This window comes from Pogona vitticeps, chromosome 4 (assembly GCF_051106095.1).
Source record: "Pogona vitticeps strain Pit_001003342236 chromosome 4, PviZW2.1, whole genome shotgun sequence".
NCBI classification, from domain to species: Eukaryota; Metazoa; Chordata; class Lepidosauria; order Squamata; family Agamidae; genus Pogona; species Pogona vitticeps.
In genome coordinates, this window is record NC_135786.1 from 75,069,539 (window position 1) to 75,087,468 (window position 17,930).

General features: G+C 39.4%; 1 protein-coding gene across 3 annotated transcripts in view; it reads left to right on the top strand.

The window, feature by feature from the left end:
• The window catches only part of ATG4C (autophagy related 4C cysteine peptidase), a 29,841-nt gene extending 23,272 nt beyond the window's left edge, over positions 1–6,569 (top strand). For all 3 annotated transcript variants that reach the window (XM_020807737.3, XM_078392940.1, XM_020807738.3), the window contains one exon: positions 2,320–6,569. In XM_020807737.3, the coding sequence (XP_020663396.3) occupies positions 2,320–2,490 (171 nt within the window). In that variant the 3' untranslated portion in view covers positions 2,491–6,569. The remainder of the gene's footprint in view (positions 1–2,319) is intronic.
• Positions 6,570–17,930: the final 11,361 nt, after the last annotated feature.

The following is a 17,930-nucleotide window of genomic DNA, read 5'->3' on the forward strand; positions in this document are numbered from 1 at the left end:
ATGACTGCTTGGTCTTCTGACCCTGCAGCACAGGCTTCTGCGGTTTAGCCCGCAGCGCCACCACGTCCCTATAAGGAAGAGGGAGGAAGAGGGAGCATGTGATAATTTATCATTTAAACTATTGTTTATTTAGGTTGTTCATTTGTTTGTTTGTTTTGGGTACTTGAATTCACCTTTTTTAACTGTTCAGGAATGTTGGGAGCCAGAACTTAGAAAGTGGTCGTGTTGGCTTAGGGATTCTGGGAGTTAGTCTTCAGAAAAGTAACTTTGCCGATTTCTGTTGCAGGCGCTAGTTTTGCCCATGCCAGCTGTTGAAACATAGTGAAATTCATGTTACGGATGTCATCTTAAAGAGTGGTTGATAGAGGGGGAGTCTAAGAGGGTGGCCTGTCTGAAACCAGAAAATTCATGGCTCAGATGACATTTAAATTGAGAACTTCCTGGTTGATGATTCATGTTTTATAGCTGCCAACGATACAAGCCGAAGAGTTGTAAATAGGAGTATTCTCTCTGTAGAAGACAACGGCAGTCCAAATTACATCTAGAGGTTGGTGGGGAGTCATCATGTTGGTTTTCATTTTAGTGTAGCATTTGTCCTTTGTATGCTTCCACAAGAATTATTCTGAAGTCTTTCTGAAGAGGCAGACAGTACATTGAAAACAAGTGTTTGTGTTGGTAAACAGGCAATCCTTTTCTCTGGTTGCCTTCCAAAGTGAAACTGCTTTGCCTTCCAAAGTGTAAAATTATTCTAGCAGCACACAACACTGGAGGTTCAAACAAAAATTTTTAATGGACACAACCATGTATTTTTTATTCATCTGCGCATATTACTTCCTGATATGAGAACATTGTATTTGACATGACATTTGATAACCATCGTTCTTTAAAAGGGAGTTTCTAGGCCACCATTAAAAGAGGAGTTCAGAATTATATCGGCAGTGTCCTGAGAAAAATCAAACCAAAGTTGATCATGGCTTCCATTTCGTAAACAGGATTCTGATCATTATGGAGTCTCACAGCTCCTCTACCACCCTATATCAGAGATGTAGAAAGAGTGAAAAATCAGTGTCATAAGTTCCCCAAAGACTTGTTTTGTGGTAGGACTTTTGGCCCTCTTAATTTCTCTTGAGATTTGGTATTTAGCAGATGGAGAAGTTAATTGTAGTGAGCTGAAATCTTCTCAATTCAAATACACCACTAAGACCAGCAGAGTAATATGTATTGTCTTTCAGAGTCACATGTGTGTATACATTTATGTATAATGGGAAAAAACTCATCAGACGCTGCTCACTTGGTGGTGGGGGCGGCTGTCATGTTGCAAGACACCTGTCAATTAGAAGGAGCAGGGCCTGCCAGCTAATTTCACAGGCTACCAAACAGCCATCACGGTGCCACAAAGTTCTGTTACTGAGCGGAGCTGCATTGATCCTGTAGCAAAATGCTAAAAGGCTGCATTTAGTTACCGGTATCTCGTCATTTGAGATTGATTGTCCTGTACCTCCTTCCTAAAATTTTACCTTTTCCAAATGATCCTCTTTTTTGTGCCTCTTTTCTGCCTATCACTGATTGTGCCTCTATTTTTCTTGCACTTCTTTTTCACAGTGTTATCAGAGGAATGTGATTAAAGAAGAGTGGAATAGAGTAAAGCAGTCAAGGACAGTAATAATGATGGACTTCTGTCTTTCTGCAACCATGATTTCCCAGGGCATGTTTGCTGTTATTTTTAAAATAGTTTACCCTTCTTGAATACTGTTTAGGTTTTCTTTAAAGCGTCAGATTAATTTTGTCATGAAAACTGTCTTTGGAGTTTTATGATTTAACCAGCCCCCACTCCAGAACCTTAGCTGTAAGCTAATGTTGCTCTACAGTACAATATAGTGCTGTACCCATAAATAGAATGTAGCTGATTAAAATTATAACTAGCCGAAGAACTGATGTGATGTAAGAAAGCTGTAAACCGGAAAATCCCCAACTCAAATTTTCACCTTGTCCAAGAGCTTGCTCAGCTTTAAAGAAAAGCTGACAGCTTGAATGATTCACTAATCTTTTTGTTGTGATTTGGGTTAAGATCTCATATGGCGACTTCTGTATTTCTACTGTGCAAAGATGTGGGTGTTCCACATATAGATGTAATAGACATATCTATCCATAGAGGAGATGACTGATAGATGGCAGTGAGAAACAGAAAGGTTGGCTTGGTGTTATTTTATATCCTGCTTAACATTAAAAATAAGTGCTTAGTTGATGAACACATGTTTGAAAAAGGCATCTTTCATTTACTAACCAATGTTTTTCTTCTGTTACTGTGTTTTGTTATAGATTCTGAAATGTTCATCTAAGGAAAAATATCCCTTATTTACTTTTGTAAATGGACATTCTAAAGACTATGATTTTATGGTGAGCCCTGTCCAGGAAGAGAAAGCCTTATTTTCTGAGGAAGAAAAGAAGACGTTGAAACACTTTAATACTGAAGACTTTGTCTTATTGTGAGGACTTTAAAAAATATTAACTGAACATGTTTTTGCCACTTTCTATCTCTTCAGAACTTCAACATGGCACAGCAGTAGTATTTAAAAACAAGATGTTAATAGCATAACTCGAACTCACTCCATACAACAGACAATAAGAATAACAGAACAGCTGTTCATTATCAGTTTTTTGAAACATATTTTAACTCGTTTTCTACAAGTTTACCTTTCTAATTTGTCCTTTTTCTTCTCCTCTGTGTCCTAGCTTTGTCTGCACTTCTTTTTCACAGTATTATCAGTATTCTCAGAAGGGTGGTGAAGCCCCATAATGTAGCTCAAAGCCTCTGACAGTGACCTGCCACCAACCTTCAAAATGGTTGTCCCCATAAAATCTCTCAGAAGTGAATTCAACATCCCAGCAAGTTACGCCCAGGCATGAACTCAGTGCTTTATCAGCCTGGATGGCCAGAAGGGGGATTAGAAAGAATGATCATATGAAGGACAGCTGTTTTCTACCCTAAGGCAGTATATATGTGTCAGGCAGTAGCACAATGATTACTGCTCTACTGTATTTCTGTTTAAACACCCCAGCATGGATTAAAGTGTAAGTGGGGAAATTAAAATATAGTAGATGGTTTTAAGCAGAGTTTTAATAAACCAATACAAGGCCTCAAACAATAAAATTTCAGCTGGTGTTAGAAGACAACAAACTCATGATCAGATTATCCTTAGGAGAAAGTTCCAAAGCTAGGACATTGATGGACAGCGGAAAATGAAGAATTCATGGAAGACACTGCAAGATGACCAATCCAGCAAGAGCTGTTGGTGCTGTAACAATTGTGCACCTTTCATCTGATGCTATGAACCACTTGATTGTGGTTACCAAGTCTGTCCCCTTATAACTGGTATTCTGGAAATGCTGAAAGATCTGGATAATTTCTCCAAACATCTGCTTCAACAACCTTTGACCAGAGCCATCTTGAAGTAGAGAAAGAAACCAGCACTGAAGTTCTACCCAACACTACAGATGCACATCCTCCCTTTGCATGCCTCACAGCAGATGTTAGTGATGGTCAATATATGGTAAACCTAGTGTTTGCACAGGAAAATATCCACGGTTTCTTGATGTTTATTTGTCCAAATGGTTTAAAGCCTTAGTGGGGTCTGAGAGCCAGATTTTCACTCTCAGCACCCACAGAGGTCTGTAAAAGGCCTGGAATTTATTTATTTTTTGAAGAAATAAGTAAATCTAAACTGCTCATGAACAGATGTCCATTTCCAGTTTTGATTTCTGAGGTGTTTTGGGTTTGATGGTGCTACCCCCATTCAATGCAAAAATCGCAATTCTTGAGAACCTCCAGGAACAAACTCTCTCAACCCTCTAAAATCTCAAAGTACCCTTTTTTTGTACTTGGAGGGCTCTGGGGGGGGCACAAAAATAGTTTTGGGTGCCCACCTGCAGCCTATGGGCCACATTTTGCCCACTCTAAATTCATGTCAATGACTATAGTTTTGGGCAATAATTTTCATCATAAAATACTCCAATTCCCCCAAATAAATATAATTAATGAGTAGGCTTGTGTTAAGCCCAGTATATTCCTGTGAGCAGTACTGTCAGTGCATGTGAGATCTATCTTGGGGTACATCCATGCCGTAGGTGGCTCAAGACCAGAGTAGGGGCTATTCCTGGCCCTTTTTCCCATGAGAGTGAATGATGAGCACTGTATGTGTAAAAGATACACTTGATTGGCCGTGGCAGCTAGCTTTCAGTTTATTAAGGTTTAGAGCAGTGCATCAACAGATTGGCAATATAGACTATCTGCTGCAGCAGTTCAAGAGTTTTAGCAGACTTCTAAGAGATTATTTTCTTTTCGAAACAAGGGCAACACAATGTGTTTGAGAGACGTATTCTTTGAAAATTTTTAAATTTTCCAACACGAGATAGATCTCAACCCTCTTTTGTAAATGTACTAAAAAACTAATCATTTTCTTTGATAATAGATGAACACAGTGGAATGTACTTGTTCTCATTCAGATATGGAAGAACGTTGATATGCCAGGCATGCTGGGTCAGACACTTTACAGAGTGCTCTGTTGTCTAAACAGTCTGTATCCGGATCAGTTCCTGACAAAAGACCAGTTCATTCAACTGCAGAATTTAGATTCACATTTTAAAAACTTAGATTCAGATTTTGTTTTGCGTGATGGGTGATGCCTGAACCAGAGCACTGGTGATGCAACAGGTCTCTGAGCAGCGTCATGTAATTTAATTGGCAAGTTATTCACACCTTTTTATGAACAACCGGGCATGTGAAATAACTTGTATTGCAAATTTACAGTATGGATTAAAATATATTGAGAACAAGGACTTATAATGTCTTGTCTGAGCCATATTTAGTGCGGAACAAGAGACACAAGAAAAACATTAGTGTTACTCTGCCTGAACCTCCATAATGTTTAATAATGTGATCTTGAAATGCCAGTCTTTGTTGTGCATCTCCCTCAGAAGTATTTCTGCTTTCTAATGGCAATACAGATACAATTATGTAAGCTGAACAGTGAGTTAAGGTGCTGCTTGGCCATATGATCTTATAATGACTAGTCGTTAAGATTGTAGTTCAACTTTAATAGGAAAAGGTAATACAGTATTGGCTTCCCACACAGTTTTAAAGGATATGTTACTAATATTAAACTGCAACCAATCATAGAAGACAAAAACAGTTATTACATGAGAGCTGTGTTTTGTTTCCTTTCTGCAAATATAATTTGGATGCCTGTGTTCTTAATGCAGCTGTTAAATCAAAGACTCACTGCAAGGCGAGGCCTTAAAGAGCAAACAGGGTTAAGAAACATGTTCCGAGTTCTCAAATATAAGTAAATCTAAATCTAGCCACGGTGTATTTAGAAGTACTGATCAGTTAACTGTACAACATTCTGATATCAGGCCTGATCTCAGTATAACATTTTAAAATACACATAGACAATGAGGGGATGAATATTTTTGTTCCATTTAATGTCAGACATAATAAACCCAACTTCTAATTGTTAGGCTTACATTCCTACTAGAAGATTTCGTTCTACTGTCTAAAGAAAAGTTGTGAAAAATGCTGTACTTGTTGCAAAATAATATTAACATACCTGCCACAGCTAAGTAAATAAGAACCTCCTTTCGTGCTTATGTATCTGTAGTAAAAAGATAGTTATAGATGCAGATGTATCTGAAGCTGCTTGCAATGCAATTGAATGGAAAAACTGCAGGTGTGATGTTGGCTTATACCATGACCTAATTAAGGACATTTTCGAAATGACATAGCACAATGCTGTCTTTGTTTAAAGTATGTTATGTTAAGGCTGTCGAAGATTTCATCCTTAATCTGTTTGGCTGCTTGTGCTTTTTGAAATGGGTATGACTGAAATATTTCTGCATCTGTGTATTGATCTGAACCATTTGTGTCTTTTTCCCCATTACTTACATGGATGCCTTATTAAGTATAGCTAATTGGTGTGCAAAGAAAATCTTTGAAAAGAAAAGGCCTATTAACACTGTTAAATGTATTTTGCTATGTACATCATGGTTCATGCTGTTTAAAGTGTACCGCATTTGGTAGCCAAAATCCTCTTTCCAGTTTCCGCTCACTTAAGGGAGATTGTGTGAGTCTTGATGGCAAACTGCCACTCATGAATTAGGTGCAGATTGCATCCCAAAGCAAGTTAATGAACTCCTTTTTAATGAGTGGCAATCTGACGTCAATACTTGTGTGACTTCCCATAACACAAGTGTGAAATGGCAACAGGATTCTGGCCAATATCTGTGAATGGATCCTTAGGATACATTTATCAAATATACATAGCTGTATCTCTGCCTTACACTTTACCATTCACTGAAGCAAAGACCTTTGCACAGGTAAATGCATTTAATGCAGAAACCTTGGATTGCCATTGGGTAATTTAGTCAGAGACTTTCCCCAAGAAAGTGCAAGATACCATTTCTACTCTTTCACCCATTTCTGTACTCCTAATTAGCTGAAGCCACTCTACTATTCAATTTGTCTTGTTCTATACCTTTAGCTTCCTTTAAAAATAAACAATGGTTTGTGATAATTTTTGGCCAACTGGTTCAGTCCCAAAAAGTAAAGAACTTGCTTTGCTAGGAATTATGGGGAAGGAAAACTATCAGGTTTTATCTTTGTTCTTGAAATGGAGACTTTATAGGGTTTACTTAAGAAATCACATTTATTCACAAAGGCTTTCATGGCTGGGATCTAATGGTTTTTTTTTTTTTAATTTTTTAATTTTATTTTATTTATATCCTGCCGATCTGGTCGGGTCAGGACCACTCTAGGCGGCTAACAACATAAATAATACAATAAAGTTGATATATAAAACAATTATTAAATAGTAAGACATTACACAAGATGGGAGGAACAATAAGAGAGGGAAAAAAGGTGTCAAGGGTCGTCAGGGATTATCTGATGGGAAGGTTGTTGTGGTGCTACTCCTGTCCTCTGAAGATGCCGGCCACAGAGACTGGCGAAACGTTAGGAAGAACAACCTTCGGAACACGGCCAAAGAGCCCAAAAAACCCACAACAACCATTAAATCACACTTTCTTCAATGCTTCCAAGAATCACCAAAAGATCTTTGAAGATGGGGGTGGATGGGTTTCTCTGTCAACAAGTGCCAAGAGTTATATATAGAAATAAGAACTCCATCTTTTCTCAACAAATGTTCACTTAGAAAGGGAGGAAGCTTCCCAAATCGTCACCTCAAGGAAAGGGGGGGGACTTTATGTTTAAACTAGTGAAATATTTTGCCAGGCAAGCAAAGAAACCATGGGACTTTCCTCGTGAATTAGTGGCAGATATTGAGTTACAATTAGGTATTGCTCAAAACACACTCAGAACTTTTGTGTGGTAAGGCAATATAGGTGTAAGCCTTCAAGAATACAATAGGGGTGTTTCATTTTCATCTGTTGCACAGTTTTCTGATTTACTAGTAAATAGCAGTCTGTTAAGACATAATGTCAAAGTTTGACTACAATCCTGGCTTGTTGACCAATCAAAACTATAGGCGTCCTTATGCCAAAGAAGTTTACAAGATAAAATTAATATAATAAAACAACAATGAAACACATGATACCTAGAGTTCCATAAAGCTGTACGAAAGATCTGTACCCAGAAATGACTGAATGTGTTTTTTCCTAACTGTTGGACACATGTACCTCTGGTGTACAGCATCCAACAACATGGGTCATCCCACAGTTTGGGGGGCACTGTAGAGAAGGCCTTTCAAGTTGGCCTCAGGAGTCTGTCAAATGTGTCATGATTAGAAGGGCCTCCCAAGATCCTAATGAATGGGTTGGCTTATGCAGGAGGAGGCTGTTCTTTCACATAACCCAGCCTCAGCATTCAAATTCTTATAAAACAGAAATCTGACTCAATAGTGAAAGGCAGTCACAAACTGTTCCTATCCCTAAAGTTCTGTGTTACAGTGGTGGCACGTCAAATTACTAAGTTACTATAAATTAATGTTTTTCGGGAACTACAGGGGACTTTAATTTGAAATCAGGTTAATTGCATGGTGATTCTCGTTACCTCTCCTGCATTATCTCCTGGAAATCTGTGCAATTAATTTGTGTCATTACTGTTGTTACTGCTGCTGCTTTCAAACACAAACCATCCTAGCATTCATTATCACATACCCAGCAGTAGCTTTTTTTCTTCAAGGCATCTTTACATCTGAACACCTGGCTGTAACATAATATGTTGAATGCAGATGCTAGCACAGATGGCATTAAAGATGACCATGACTTTATTGAGAGGTATGGACAAAATAGCTAAGCGAGTGACATCAGTATGGAGGGGAACTCTTTCACTTGTCTTTGTTGCAGGCTTGTCCAGTTGAAGTTTGACATCTGCATCCAGCCAAATCATGCTCCTTTTGCCACAATCCTTTCAGGGAGAGAGAACCAGGTTTTTAAAAGGGGGCACGGCTGTCCTTTGCCTAAAACAATGGCTCCCAGCCTTGGGTCTCCAGATGTTCTTGCATGACAACTCCCAGAAATCCTGGCCATCGCTGCTAGTGGTGAAGGCTTCCTGGAGTTTTAGTCCAAAAACATCTGGTGACGGAAGTTCAGAGATCCACTGGCCTAGGATAAGGGCAAGCAACTTGTTCAACTCAAGAGGTTGTTAGATTGCAATTCAGATACCGGTATGTCATTGGGCTATAAATGGCCTACTGGTTTAAAAGGTCAACTTAGGTTTTTACAGAAAATTTCTGTGGAAAAGAACCAATTTGATAGTGACACTTTCTAGCATAAGAATGATTCTGCTCATAATTAATAACTGCATGCTGCCAAGTTGATACTGACACATGGTGACTCTTTTTAGCGTTTTCTAGGTGTTGAGTACTCAGAAGTGGTTTATCATTTCCTTCTTCTGGGGGCACCCTGGGATTGCGCAGCTTGCCCAAGGCTACACAGGCTGACTCTTCTCCTAGGAGGCATAGTGGAGAATCAAACTTTCCAAGCTGTGACTCTGCAGCTAGATACCTAACTGACTGAGCTATTCTATCCCACCAGCTGATTCTGCTTCTATCTCCATTTAAATTTATTGTCTATAGAACCATTCTTGAATTAAATTAAGCAAGAGGCAAAGCTTTAACATCTCAGCTAGATCCTGAAAAGCTTTGCTGGTCAATCTCAGCCTGTTGGTCTGAAGTTGTGATGTTCACCATGTAGATGGTGAAAATCTTCCCTTACGATTTTCTCTGCTGGTGGTCCCTTGAATGTCAAACCAATGCATTTGTGCTTCTAAGCCACTTCCCACATATTGCTCAATACTTATATAGTCCAGCCCTAGAGTGAGAATTGGGCACATTCACAGAGTGGTAGCTCTTAAACCAAGTGCCTATAAAATGCTGGTATGTCCCGAAGGGCTACTTCCTTAGTGGTAGAATCCTCCCCTGCCCACGTTCTCTGTCATAACAACTGCTCTCAAGGCTCAGGGCATTTGCTGCCTGAAGGAGAAGATTATGACTTTTTCATTCCTTGCACAAAAGCCAACTGGATCAAGACTGAGATCCTCTATTGCATCTGGAGGCAGGGGAGCAAGGCAAGCTTTTCACTGTGTGTCTACTGCCTGAACCATCTTTTGACACACAGCCTAATAGTAGGGCCTGCCTTGACTGCTGTAGCAGTGCTTATGTAGTAAAGCAATTTTTCTGCACACTCTAGACATCCTTATACCTCCAGCCGTGGCAGGGGCCTGGTGACCTACCCTGTGAATAAATCCTAAGGACTGTGTATGATTAAATATTCTCTTTCTGTGCCATATAATTCTTAACTGGACCATCTGCAGAAACAGGAATTAAAGAAAGGTCCTTTTAAATGACTGGAGACCCAGGAGAACAGCAACCTATCACTGTAGGTCAGGGGAGGGGATCATGTAGTCTGCCAGATAATAGTGAACATTGGTTCTTCTCATCAGCCCTGGCTATTATCTCTATGACGAGGAAAGATGGGATCTACAGTCTTAATAACATGTGAACAGCCACAAAGACTCTCCATTGCCAGATAGAGTTATCTTAGCAGCAAGAAAAAGCCCCAGCTACATTCAGAAAGGTTTCCTCAAGCATTTAAGAGCACTGTTCATAACATAGCCCTCCTTGGGTGACAGAGATTCAGGATGAGACAGTTTTCTGACTAGTTTTATTATTTCCAATATGAAACATTTGGTTTGATCTATGTGGGACTATGTGAGATTTCCAGTGTGGTGTAGTGGAGAGCGACAGGCTAGGACTCTGGAGAACAGGGTTTGAATCCCCACTTGGCCATGAAAACTCACTGGGGGGTGGGGGGTTGAACTAAAATCACTCCTGAAATATCTTACTTACCTTGAAAGCTCTATCGGGGTTGCTATAAACTGGTTCCAACTCGATGGCACAGAATGCACATACACATGTGGGACTTGATGGTAGAGTCCTAACAGCATATTTCTTGGTGCCAGACCCTGGTTTACAGCCATTTGTGCATCTCTACAAAACAGATTCCAAATGTTCTGACCGATAGAGCCAAAAGTCAAACTGATCATACCTGGCAGCTTTAGACTCCACTTGGAAAGTTGCCCTCACTCCCAGCATGTTGGCAAATGTGCTTTGAAATGCACTCCTGGATGAAAAACTACAGGAGGGCTTTGCAACTGATAGCAAGCTAATGTCTGTTTGCAGAAGTGCAATTTCCCAAACCCCACAGCTTAAGCTGTAAAACACGTTGTTTGCTCGTACAAGTGAGAATTCCTGTCTTCATAGGACCATGCCCATGGTTTTTCTTCTCCAGTGGTGGGGGAAAGTTACTTCTCTGATGTTAAACAAAGAACAGTATGATTTGATTCCCTATTCCTAAGACGGGATGAAGCAACAGCAGAGTAATTTTAATTGTGACACTTGCCCTTAGTAAGATCACTTTGTGTTCTCATTTTAGGCATCCGGGTACATAAGAGCATTAGGAATGCACAACATGACTGCTTGTTCTCAGGGCTTTTGTCAGCCTTACATGAAAGACTGCTTGTGCTGGGGTGCTCAGCACCAAGGCTGTTCACAGTTTAGCCTGTATTTACAGAGATGCATGAATATTTGATTAATGAGTCATAGTCTCTGGAGAAATTTAATAACTGTACTGCTATACAAAGGCAGCTCCTTTACTGTTAACACAGCTGCCAAGGGTGTCTGTGACACTCAAGCCCTTTTGGGGTCTAATTGTAGGCTGGGAAGTAAATGCCTTTCTTACAAGGGGAGACATTATTATTCACTCTCCTCTTTTGGAAGTTTTGCAAGCTCATTTTAACGGGCTATGATCTGTAATGATTTCCCCACCCTCACCCCCACTTTCCCTGTGGAAAAAAATCTGCAAGATGATGTGAGCTGTGAAGAACAGTTTTTGTTTTGGGTTTCCAGCAGTTGATAGGAAGGCCAAATATACGGACAGGATCTCATGGGGTATTTTTGGAACTGGTCAGTGGAAACGAGAGGAGGACAACCCCTTCTTCACTCACAGTTCCTAGTTTGACCTAAAAAACTATATAGCAGGACTGAAAGTGTGCAAAATCTCAATACACAAAGAGTTGTGAGCATGCAGGAGCTGTTTTCAGGTATTCAGTAGAAGGTAGAGATTCTTAGGGTGGCAGTGGGGAAACAGGCTCTCACTTTCCCCTTTCCATATTAAGTGAATAACTGGGAGAGTTAACTTGAGTACAGATAGCTTCACGTATTTCAGGATTGTGCCAAGTCTGGGTTTTTCTACCACTGAGTCATTTCAAGCTCTGTCTTGAATTCTGCTGTGTGCTGGCTGGGTAGCTCAGTGGTTTAGGTATCTGGCTGCAGAGTCAGAACTTTGGCGTTCGATTCCCCACAGTACCTCCTATGAGTAAAATCAAACTGTGTGGCCTTGAACAAGTTGCGCAGTCCCAGGATATCCACCAGAAGAAGGGAAGCACTTCTGAGTATGCTCTACCTGAAAAGTCCTGAAAAATGGTCACGATAAGTCAGAATTTATTCAACAGCACATGATTATAGGGAAATGAGAGCATGTCACCAGCACTGATGCTGTGATTAAGATCTTCCCAAAGAAGACACAACAAAATGGTCCCAACTTCAGCTCTCATAGGAGAGCTGCTATGGAGGGATCCACCAAGTCTAGAACGGTATCCTTTAGTGCTGTTTCTCTTTCTCTCTTTTAGAGATGCAGGAAGAAAGACCTTCTCTTCCTCCCTTTAGAATATAGCTACAAAGTATACAGACGGGAGAATTGCAGCTAGCTTTAACATGAACCTCTTAGGACTGTACAACACAGAACAGAAAATGCTTCTGTACAGTGCAATGAGGATAGGCTGGCCCTAAGTCTCACTTTACAGAGGACTACTGTCCTCTTGTTTTAAGTCTAAGTTAACAGTGAACACTAGGGAAAAGCATAATCTTCAGACAGATGTGTAAATATGGTCTGAACTATGATATCTGTGTGACTCCAGAGCACCTATAGGGTAGAACAAAGAGCTTGGAGGAATTCATAGGGCAGAGGATCAACCTTCCCAGATCTCTCATGTTAAATTGGACACTTGTGTTGTTTTAAAAAAAATCTTCTGAAAGTGTGATGCCATTACAAGTAGAGAAAGGGAAAGGGAATGATGTTGAGTTGGTGCCACTGAAGGATGGTATGCTCTCCTTCAATGGTGATGGCTACCAACTCTCCTCAGACTGAAGAAGCTACTTGGATAAGCAGCAAAACGTTTCAACTTAACAAGAAAGAAGTCCAGTTGCCATGACTCAGCTTCCATATAACCTCACCTGGGTGACAGAGAATCGTCACAGAAACCTAAAATATTTTTAGTGACACATAAGTAGCCAGTAGAAATCTAATGACCTCAAAAAAGGACAGGAGTTCCCCACTACACCTGTAAAAAAATCTCACCCAATTTCCCACTTTGGTGGTATAGGCTCCTTTTTTCTTTCTTTACTCATTAAATATTGCAGGACAAAAGGTCTAAATGTGTAAGACATGGATTCAGATTTCCAATTTAATCATAGAACACTCACTGGGTGTTCTTGAGCCGATCCCTATTTCTACCTTAACCTATTTCATAGTGTTGTAATTGTGAGGATAGAAATTGAGAAGATGGCTATGTTTGCTTCTCAGACCGCCTCAAAGAAAAAGCACAATGTAAACTAGCTAGCTAACGAAATATTTCCACAAGGCTTGAACAGATCAATTCACTCTTTTTCATTTCTATTTTCCTCACATACCTCTAAAACTTGCCATTTTTTGGCTTACTGTTTCTCTCTGTTCTTCATATAATCTGAAAGTTAATGGATCTTTGCCAGACGATGTTGGGTTTTTTAAACTATTTTTATAGAAAAGCAAAATATATGTATTTAGGAAAATCTCATCAGTATCTAGAACAATAGAGAGCAAGTGTGGTATAATGGACAGAGTGTCTGATTAGGACACAGAAGGGCTGAGTTCAAATACTGGAATCTTACTAGCAGCTGGTAATTATAAACCACTCTTTGAACATCTCATATACCCTCAGACCCCTATTTGAGTTGTTACAACATAACATATCGAAAGTAATACCTTATTTTCAGTTGGTCACTTTTCTGTGTAATGCAAGATACAGGGCCACTCAAATTCAGAGTTTGAAGGAATTATTAAAATGGGAGAAATGGATGTGATTAAAAGTGCTGGTCATTGATTTTAAATTGCTGTTGCTCCTAATATTTTTGGTTGTGAGCTTTCCATGGCAAATAATTCACTGTTGATTTACTCATTCACCATTTCTAGTTCTAATATCTGTGAAAAGATCAATTCTCACTTAGAAAGTTAGGTAGATATTTTAGTGGTGTTACTTCAGTCAAACTACTTAAAATAATGGGAAGAAATGTGTGTTGTTGTTTTTTTAAGAGAGAAAAGGATAAATTTAGTGTGGAGGCTTTCACGGCAAGCTTTAACTGCAGCTGAGAATTATACATGCTATGCAAAATTTCCTGCAACCCCTTCTCCTTAGGGCCACAATGCATTACAGCAGACATATAATGAAGCTGCTATAAAATCTCTGGTAATTAAGGGGGATTTGACAGTAATTGCAACAGTGAATCAACTTAATTATTACCTGCTTCAAAGAGAGCTAAACTGATGTTATAATCTAACCTTTCCTACTTTTAAAATGAGAGATTAAACAAGTATGTGTAGCATTTAAGAATTAAATCTGTTGAGATAGAATTCTATTAATATGCTCACACACACACACACACACACACACACACACACAGAGAGAGAGAGAGAGAGAGAGAGAGAGAGAGAGAGTATATACACAGCTGAACTGAGCAGCGGAGCTGTTACCCAACAAATCACTGAAACATTTGTTCCTGTATTTATTTTATTTATTTATTCTATTTATACCCCGCCTATCTGGTCATTGCGAACACTCTAGGTGGCTATTTCTTCCTGCCCCACATCTGTGATGCAAGCCGTCTCCTTGACTATTAACAAAGGTCCCCATATAAAGGCCTCTGCTATAAAACTGGAGAGCAGGCACCATTCCAATTCATTTGGAGCCTTGTAAAGAAGATGAGTTGAGCATTATCTGTATAGTTTTAAGCAAACTGTAATGAATATATATTTAAACAATATTGCAAAGCCATAGAGCCAGTCAAGATGCAGCAAATGTGATGTTTCCTTTTCAGGAACTATCACAAAACATGTTTTGGGGGATTTTTTTTCAAAGCAGTATTAAAGTTAAAAAAAAAACCAGCCATGTAAACTGAGCTATTTCTGAATAAGGGTCTTATTGTACATTATATGCAACAATGACCAGAATTCTACTGCAATCACATGCTGTAAACTGGAAGCTATGTAACTGTTGTGTGTGATCAGTGGTTCCCAACAGTGGGTATCCCAGGTGTTCTTGGACTACAGCTCCCAGAAACCTGACTAGCACAGCAGGTGGTGAAGGCTTCTGGGAATTACAGTCCAAAACATCTGGGTTGGGAACCACGGTGCGTGATCATTCGCGTACTCAGGCATACTTGTGCTGCAGAATTGGTTGTGCATATGGATACCTACATGACAGACAGACAGAAAGCTGAAAAACTTTTTCATGTGATTCTGTTTACCCAAACAGTATTTCAAAGATTTCAAGATTTTGGCCAGTGTCCATATAGAATCATAAAATTAGAATTATGAAGTTGAAAGGGGTCTATAAGGCCATTGATTACAATACCCTTTCTTAATGTGGGAATCCAAATCAAAACATATCTGATTTCTTGCCTCTCCTTTTCTGCTTTCTCTCTCATGGCTGAGACCTCGCAGAAATATGTTGCTTCGAGTGGTTTCCTCAAATCCCAAATTGCACACTGGTGACATCTAACTAGAGCATCTCTGCTCCAGAACATTCTCTTATGACCCAAACCTACCATTTCTAGTCACTTCTGAAATAGCTGTTCCTAGGTAATCCGGAACAATGTAATTGATGGAATATGAAGTGGGATGATCTCCTTGTAAGATCTGACTAGACCGGTATGCCCATAAAAATAGCTTTAATCCTGGACAGTATTCTTGATGTCTTAACAGGTATGTGCTGATTGAATTCTTGGTTTAGTGCCTAAGCAGCACTAAGAAAGCTTTTACTAAACATACAGGAAAGCAGTTTGCTGACACGAAGATCTAAGCTTGTCGACTGGGTCATAGGTCAAACTGTTGTCAAGGTCAACCCTTTTAATGTTTGTAAGGTACATGTGGTTCCCATGAGATTTAGCATTTGTCTCTTACAAAATGGAAGCTTTCTCTACCCTTGGGAAGAAATAGATTTCCAATGGGTATTGACCAACACATCCTGTCAGAATTCTTCCTTAAACATGTTCAATAGAAATTACTATAGAGGGTTTTCTTCTTCTTCTTCTTCTTCTTCTTCTTCTTCTTCTTCTTCTTCTTCTTCTTCTTCTTCTTCTTCTTCTTCTTCTTCTTCTTCTTCTTCTTCTTTTCCTTTTCCTTTTCCTTTCTCTCTCTCTTTTTTTGTGTCTGACATTGCAATATTCAGAGCCATATTCTTGACTTTGGTGAACCAATAGGCAGAGGCAAAGAGAACAAAAGGGTAAAATACAAGTTATTCAAAGCATGGTTTGTGTTAAGAAATTGAATAACTTTTGAACATGTGCACCTTCATTATTTGTAGTTGTTGGAATTTAAAAAAATTCCAATTCCCTTGTCTTTTAGATAGTTTCTGGATGGAGGAAGACAAAACAAGAAACAATTAGTGATGTGAAGTTCTACATTCAATGCATAGAAATATGTTTGATTTCTTAAACCTGATTCATTCTTTGCTTCCTGCACAACAGGGAAGGCCAGCAGGAATGGACAAGGCAACAGGAGAAAGAAGAAGGATGGTATTGATGATGACTGTGTATATACTTACAATGACAATAAATTATTATTATTATGACTGGGGAAAGGGACTGGAGAAGAGTAAAGAATTCACTGTTGGACCAGGCGGTTACGGTATATTTCAGGGAAGTTGTGGGAAGATCTCAGCTGATGCCCTGTATCGAGGAACATGAAATGTTTCCCAGAAATATTAATGTCATAAGCACAAAGGAGCAATCCCAAAAGCAGGCTGGGGTATATGGTAGAAGCTTCCTAAGAAATGTCGATCTCTGTTCTTTCTTTAAGCTTTGCATCATAACTTCCACTTGGCAAGTGTGTGCGTGTCCCTAAACCATAATAGAATAATTACTCTGAGCAAGTGACTGCCTTACTCTGTATTCTGTTGGTGTTGTGAGGAATAATAGAACTCTTTGTCTTCTTGGATTCATAATCTGATGTCAACAGTCTTTGCTAAATTCAACCCCCTTCCCTCTTTTCTGTTTTGAAAGATCTTGAAGCTGGAGCCATCTTTTGGAAAATATGCTGGCATGTTAGTACAGCTTGTGTGCCTATGTAGCTTTTCTTCCTCTTATGGCCTCCAGTTAATAATTGGATGCCTCATCCTTTCCACCCCTTTTGCCTCTACGCTGTTACTTGGTAATTAAAAACAACAAGACCCAAAGATGTTATTGTGTGCCATCAAGTCATTTCTGACATATGAGTTAGAGCAGTGGTCCCCAACCTTGGGCCTCCAGATGTTCTTGGACTTCAACTCCCAGAAATCTTGGCCAGCAGAGGTGGTGGTGAAGGCTTCTGGGAGTTGCAGTCCAAGAACATCTGGAGGCCCAAGGTTGGAGACCACTGAGTCAGAGGTTTCCAAAATGTCCTGTCATTTACAGCACTGCTCAGGTTTTGCAAACTAACAACTGCGGTTTCCTTTATTAAGTCAATCTATCTCACATTTAGTTCTTCCTTTTTTCTTACTACCCATCTCCCACTTTTCCCAGCAATATCCTTTTTTCTGGTACATTATATCTTATTCTGTCCAAGCTATGACGGGCTCAATTTATCTATTTTTGCTCTAACGAGAGTTCAGGCTTTACTTGATTGAGCACCCACTTAGGGCACATCGGCACTGGCTCTTTTGATGTGGGCTGGTGTGGTCGAAATAGGATGGCTTGAGGTTGGGGGAGGAGCCATGTGCTATTTTTGCAATCGTTGTGTCCAAATAACATATTGAGCTCCACCAACTCTCCAACTCCTTCTGCTGTCAATTGAATACTTCATCTGGTTCTTTAGTAGACATGGTCTAGAGGGGTGGGGTAAAAATCCAATAAATAAATAAATAAATAAATAAATAAATAAATAAATAAATAAATAAATAAATAAAATGTATTACTTTTGCTTGTGCTAGACTATTGCTGATGCATTGAATTACTTACATTAAATTAAAAATATTTTTTTCATTGTCTCGTGTGTAATGCCAATTAAAAAATATCCAACAACTGCTGCAAGTCTTGATTTTCATCCATTCCCAGTGATAGCACATGCTG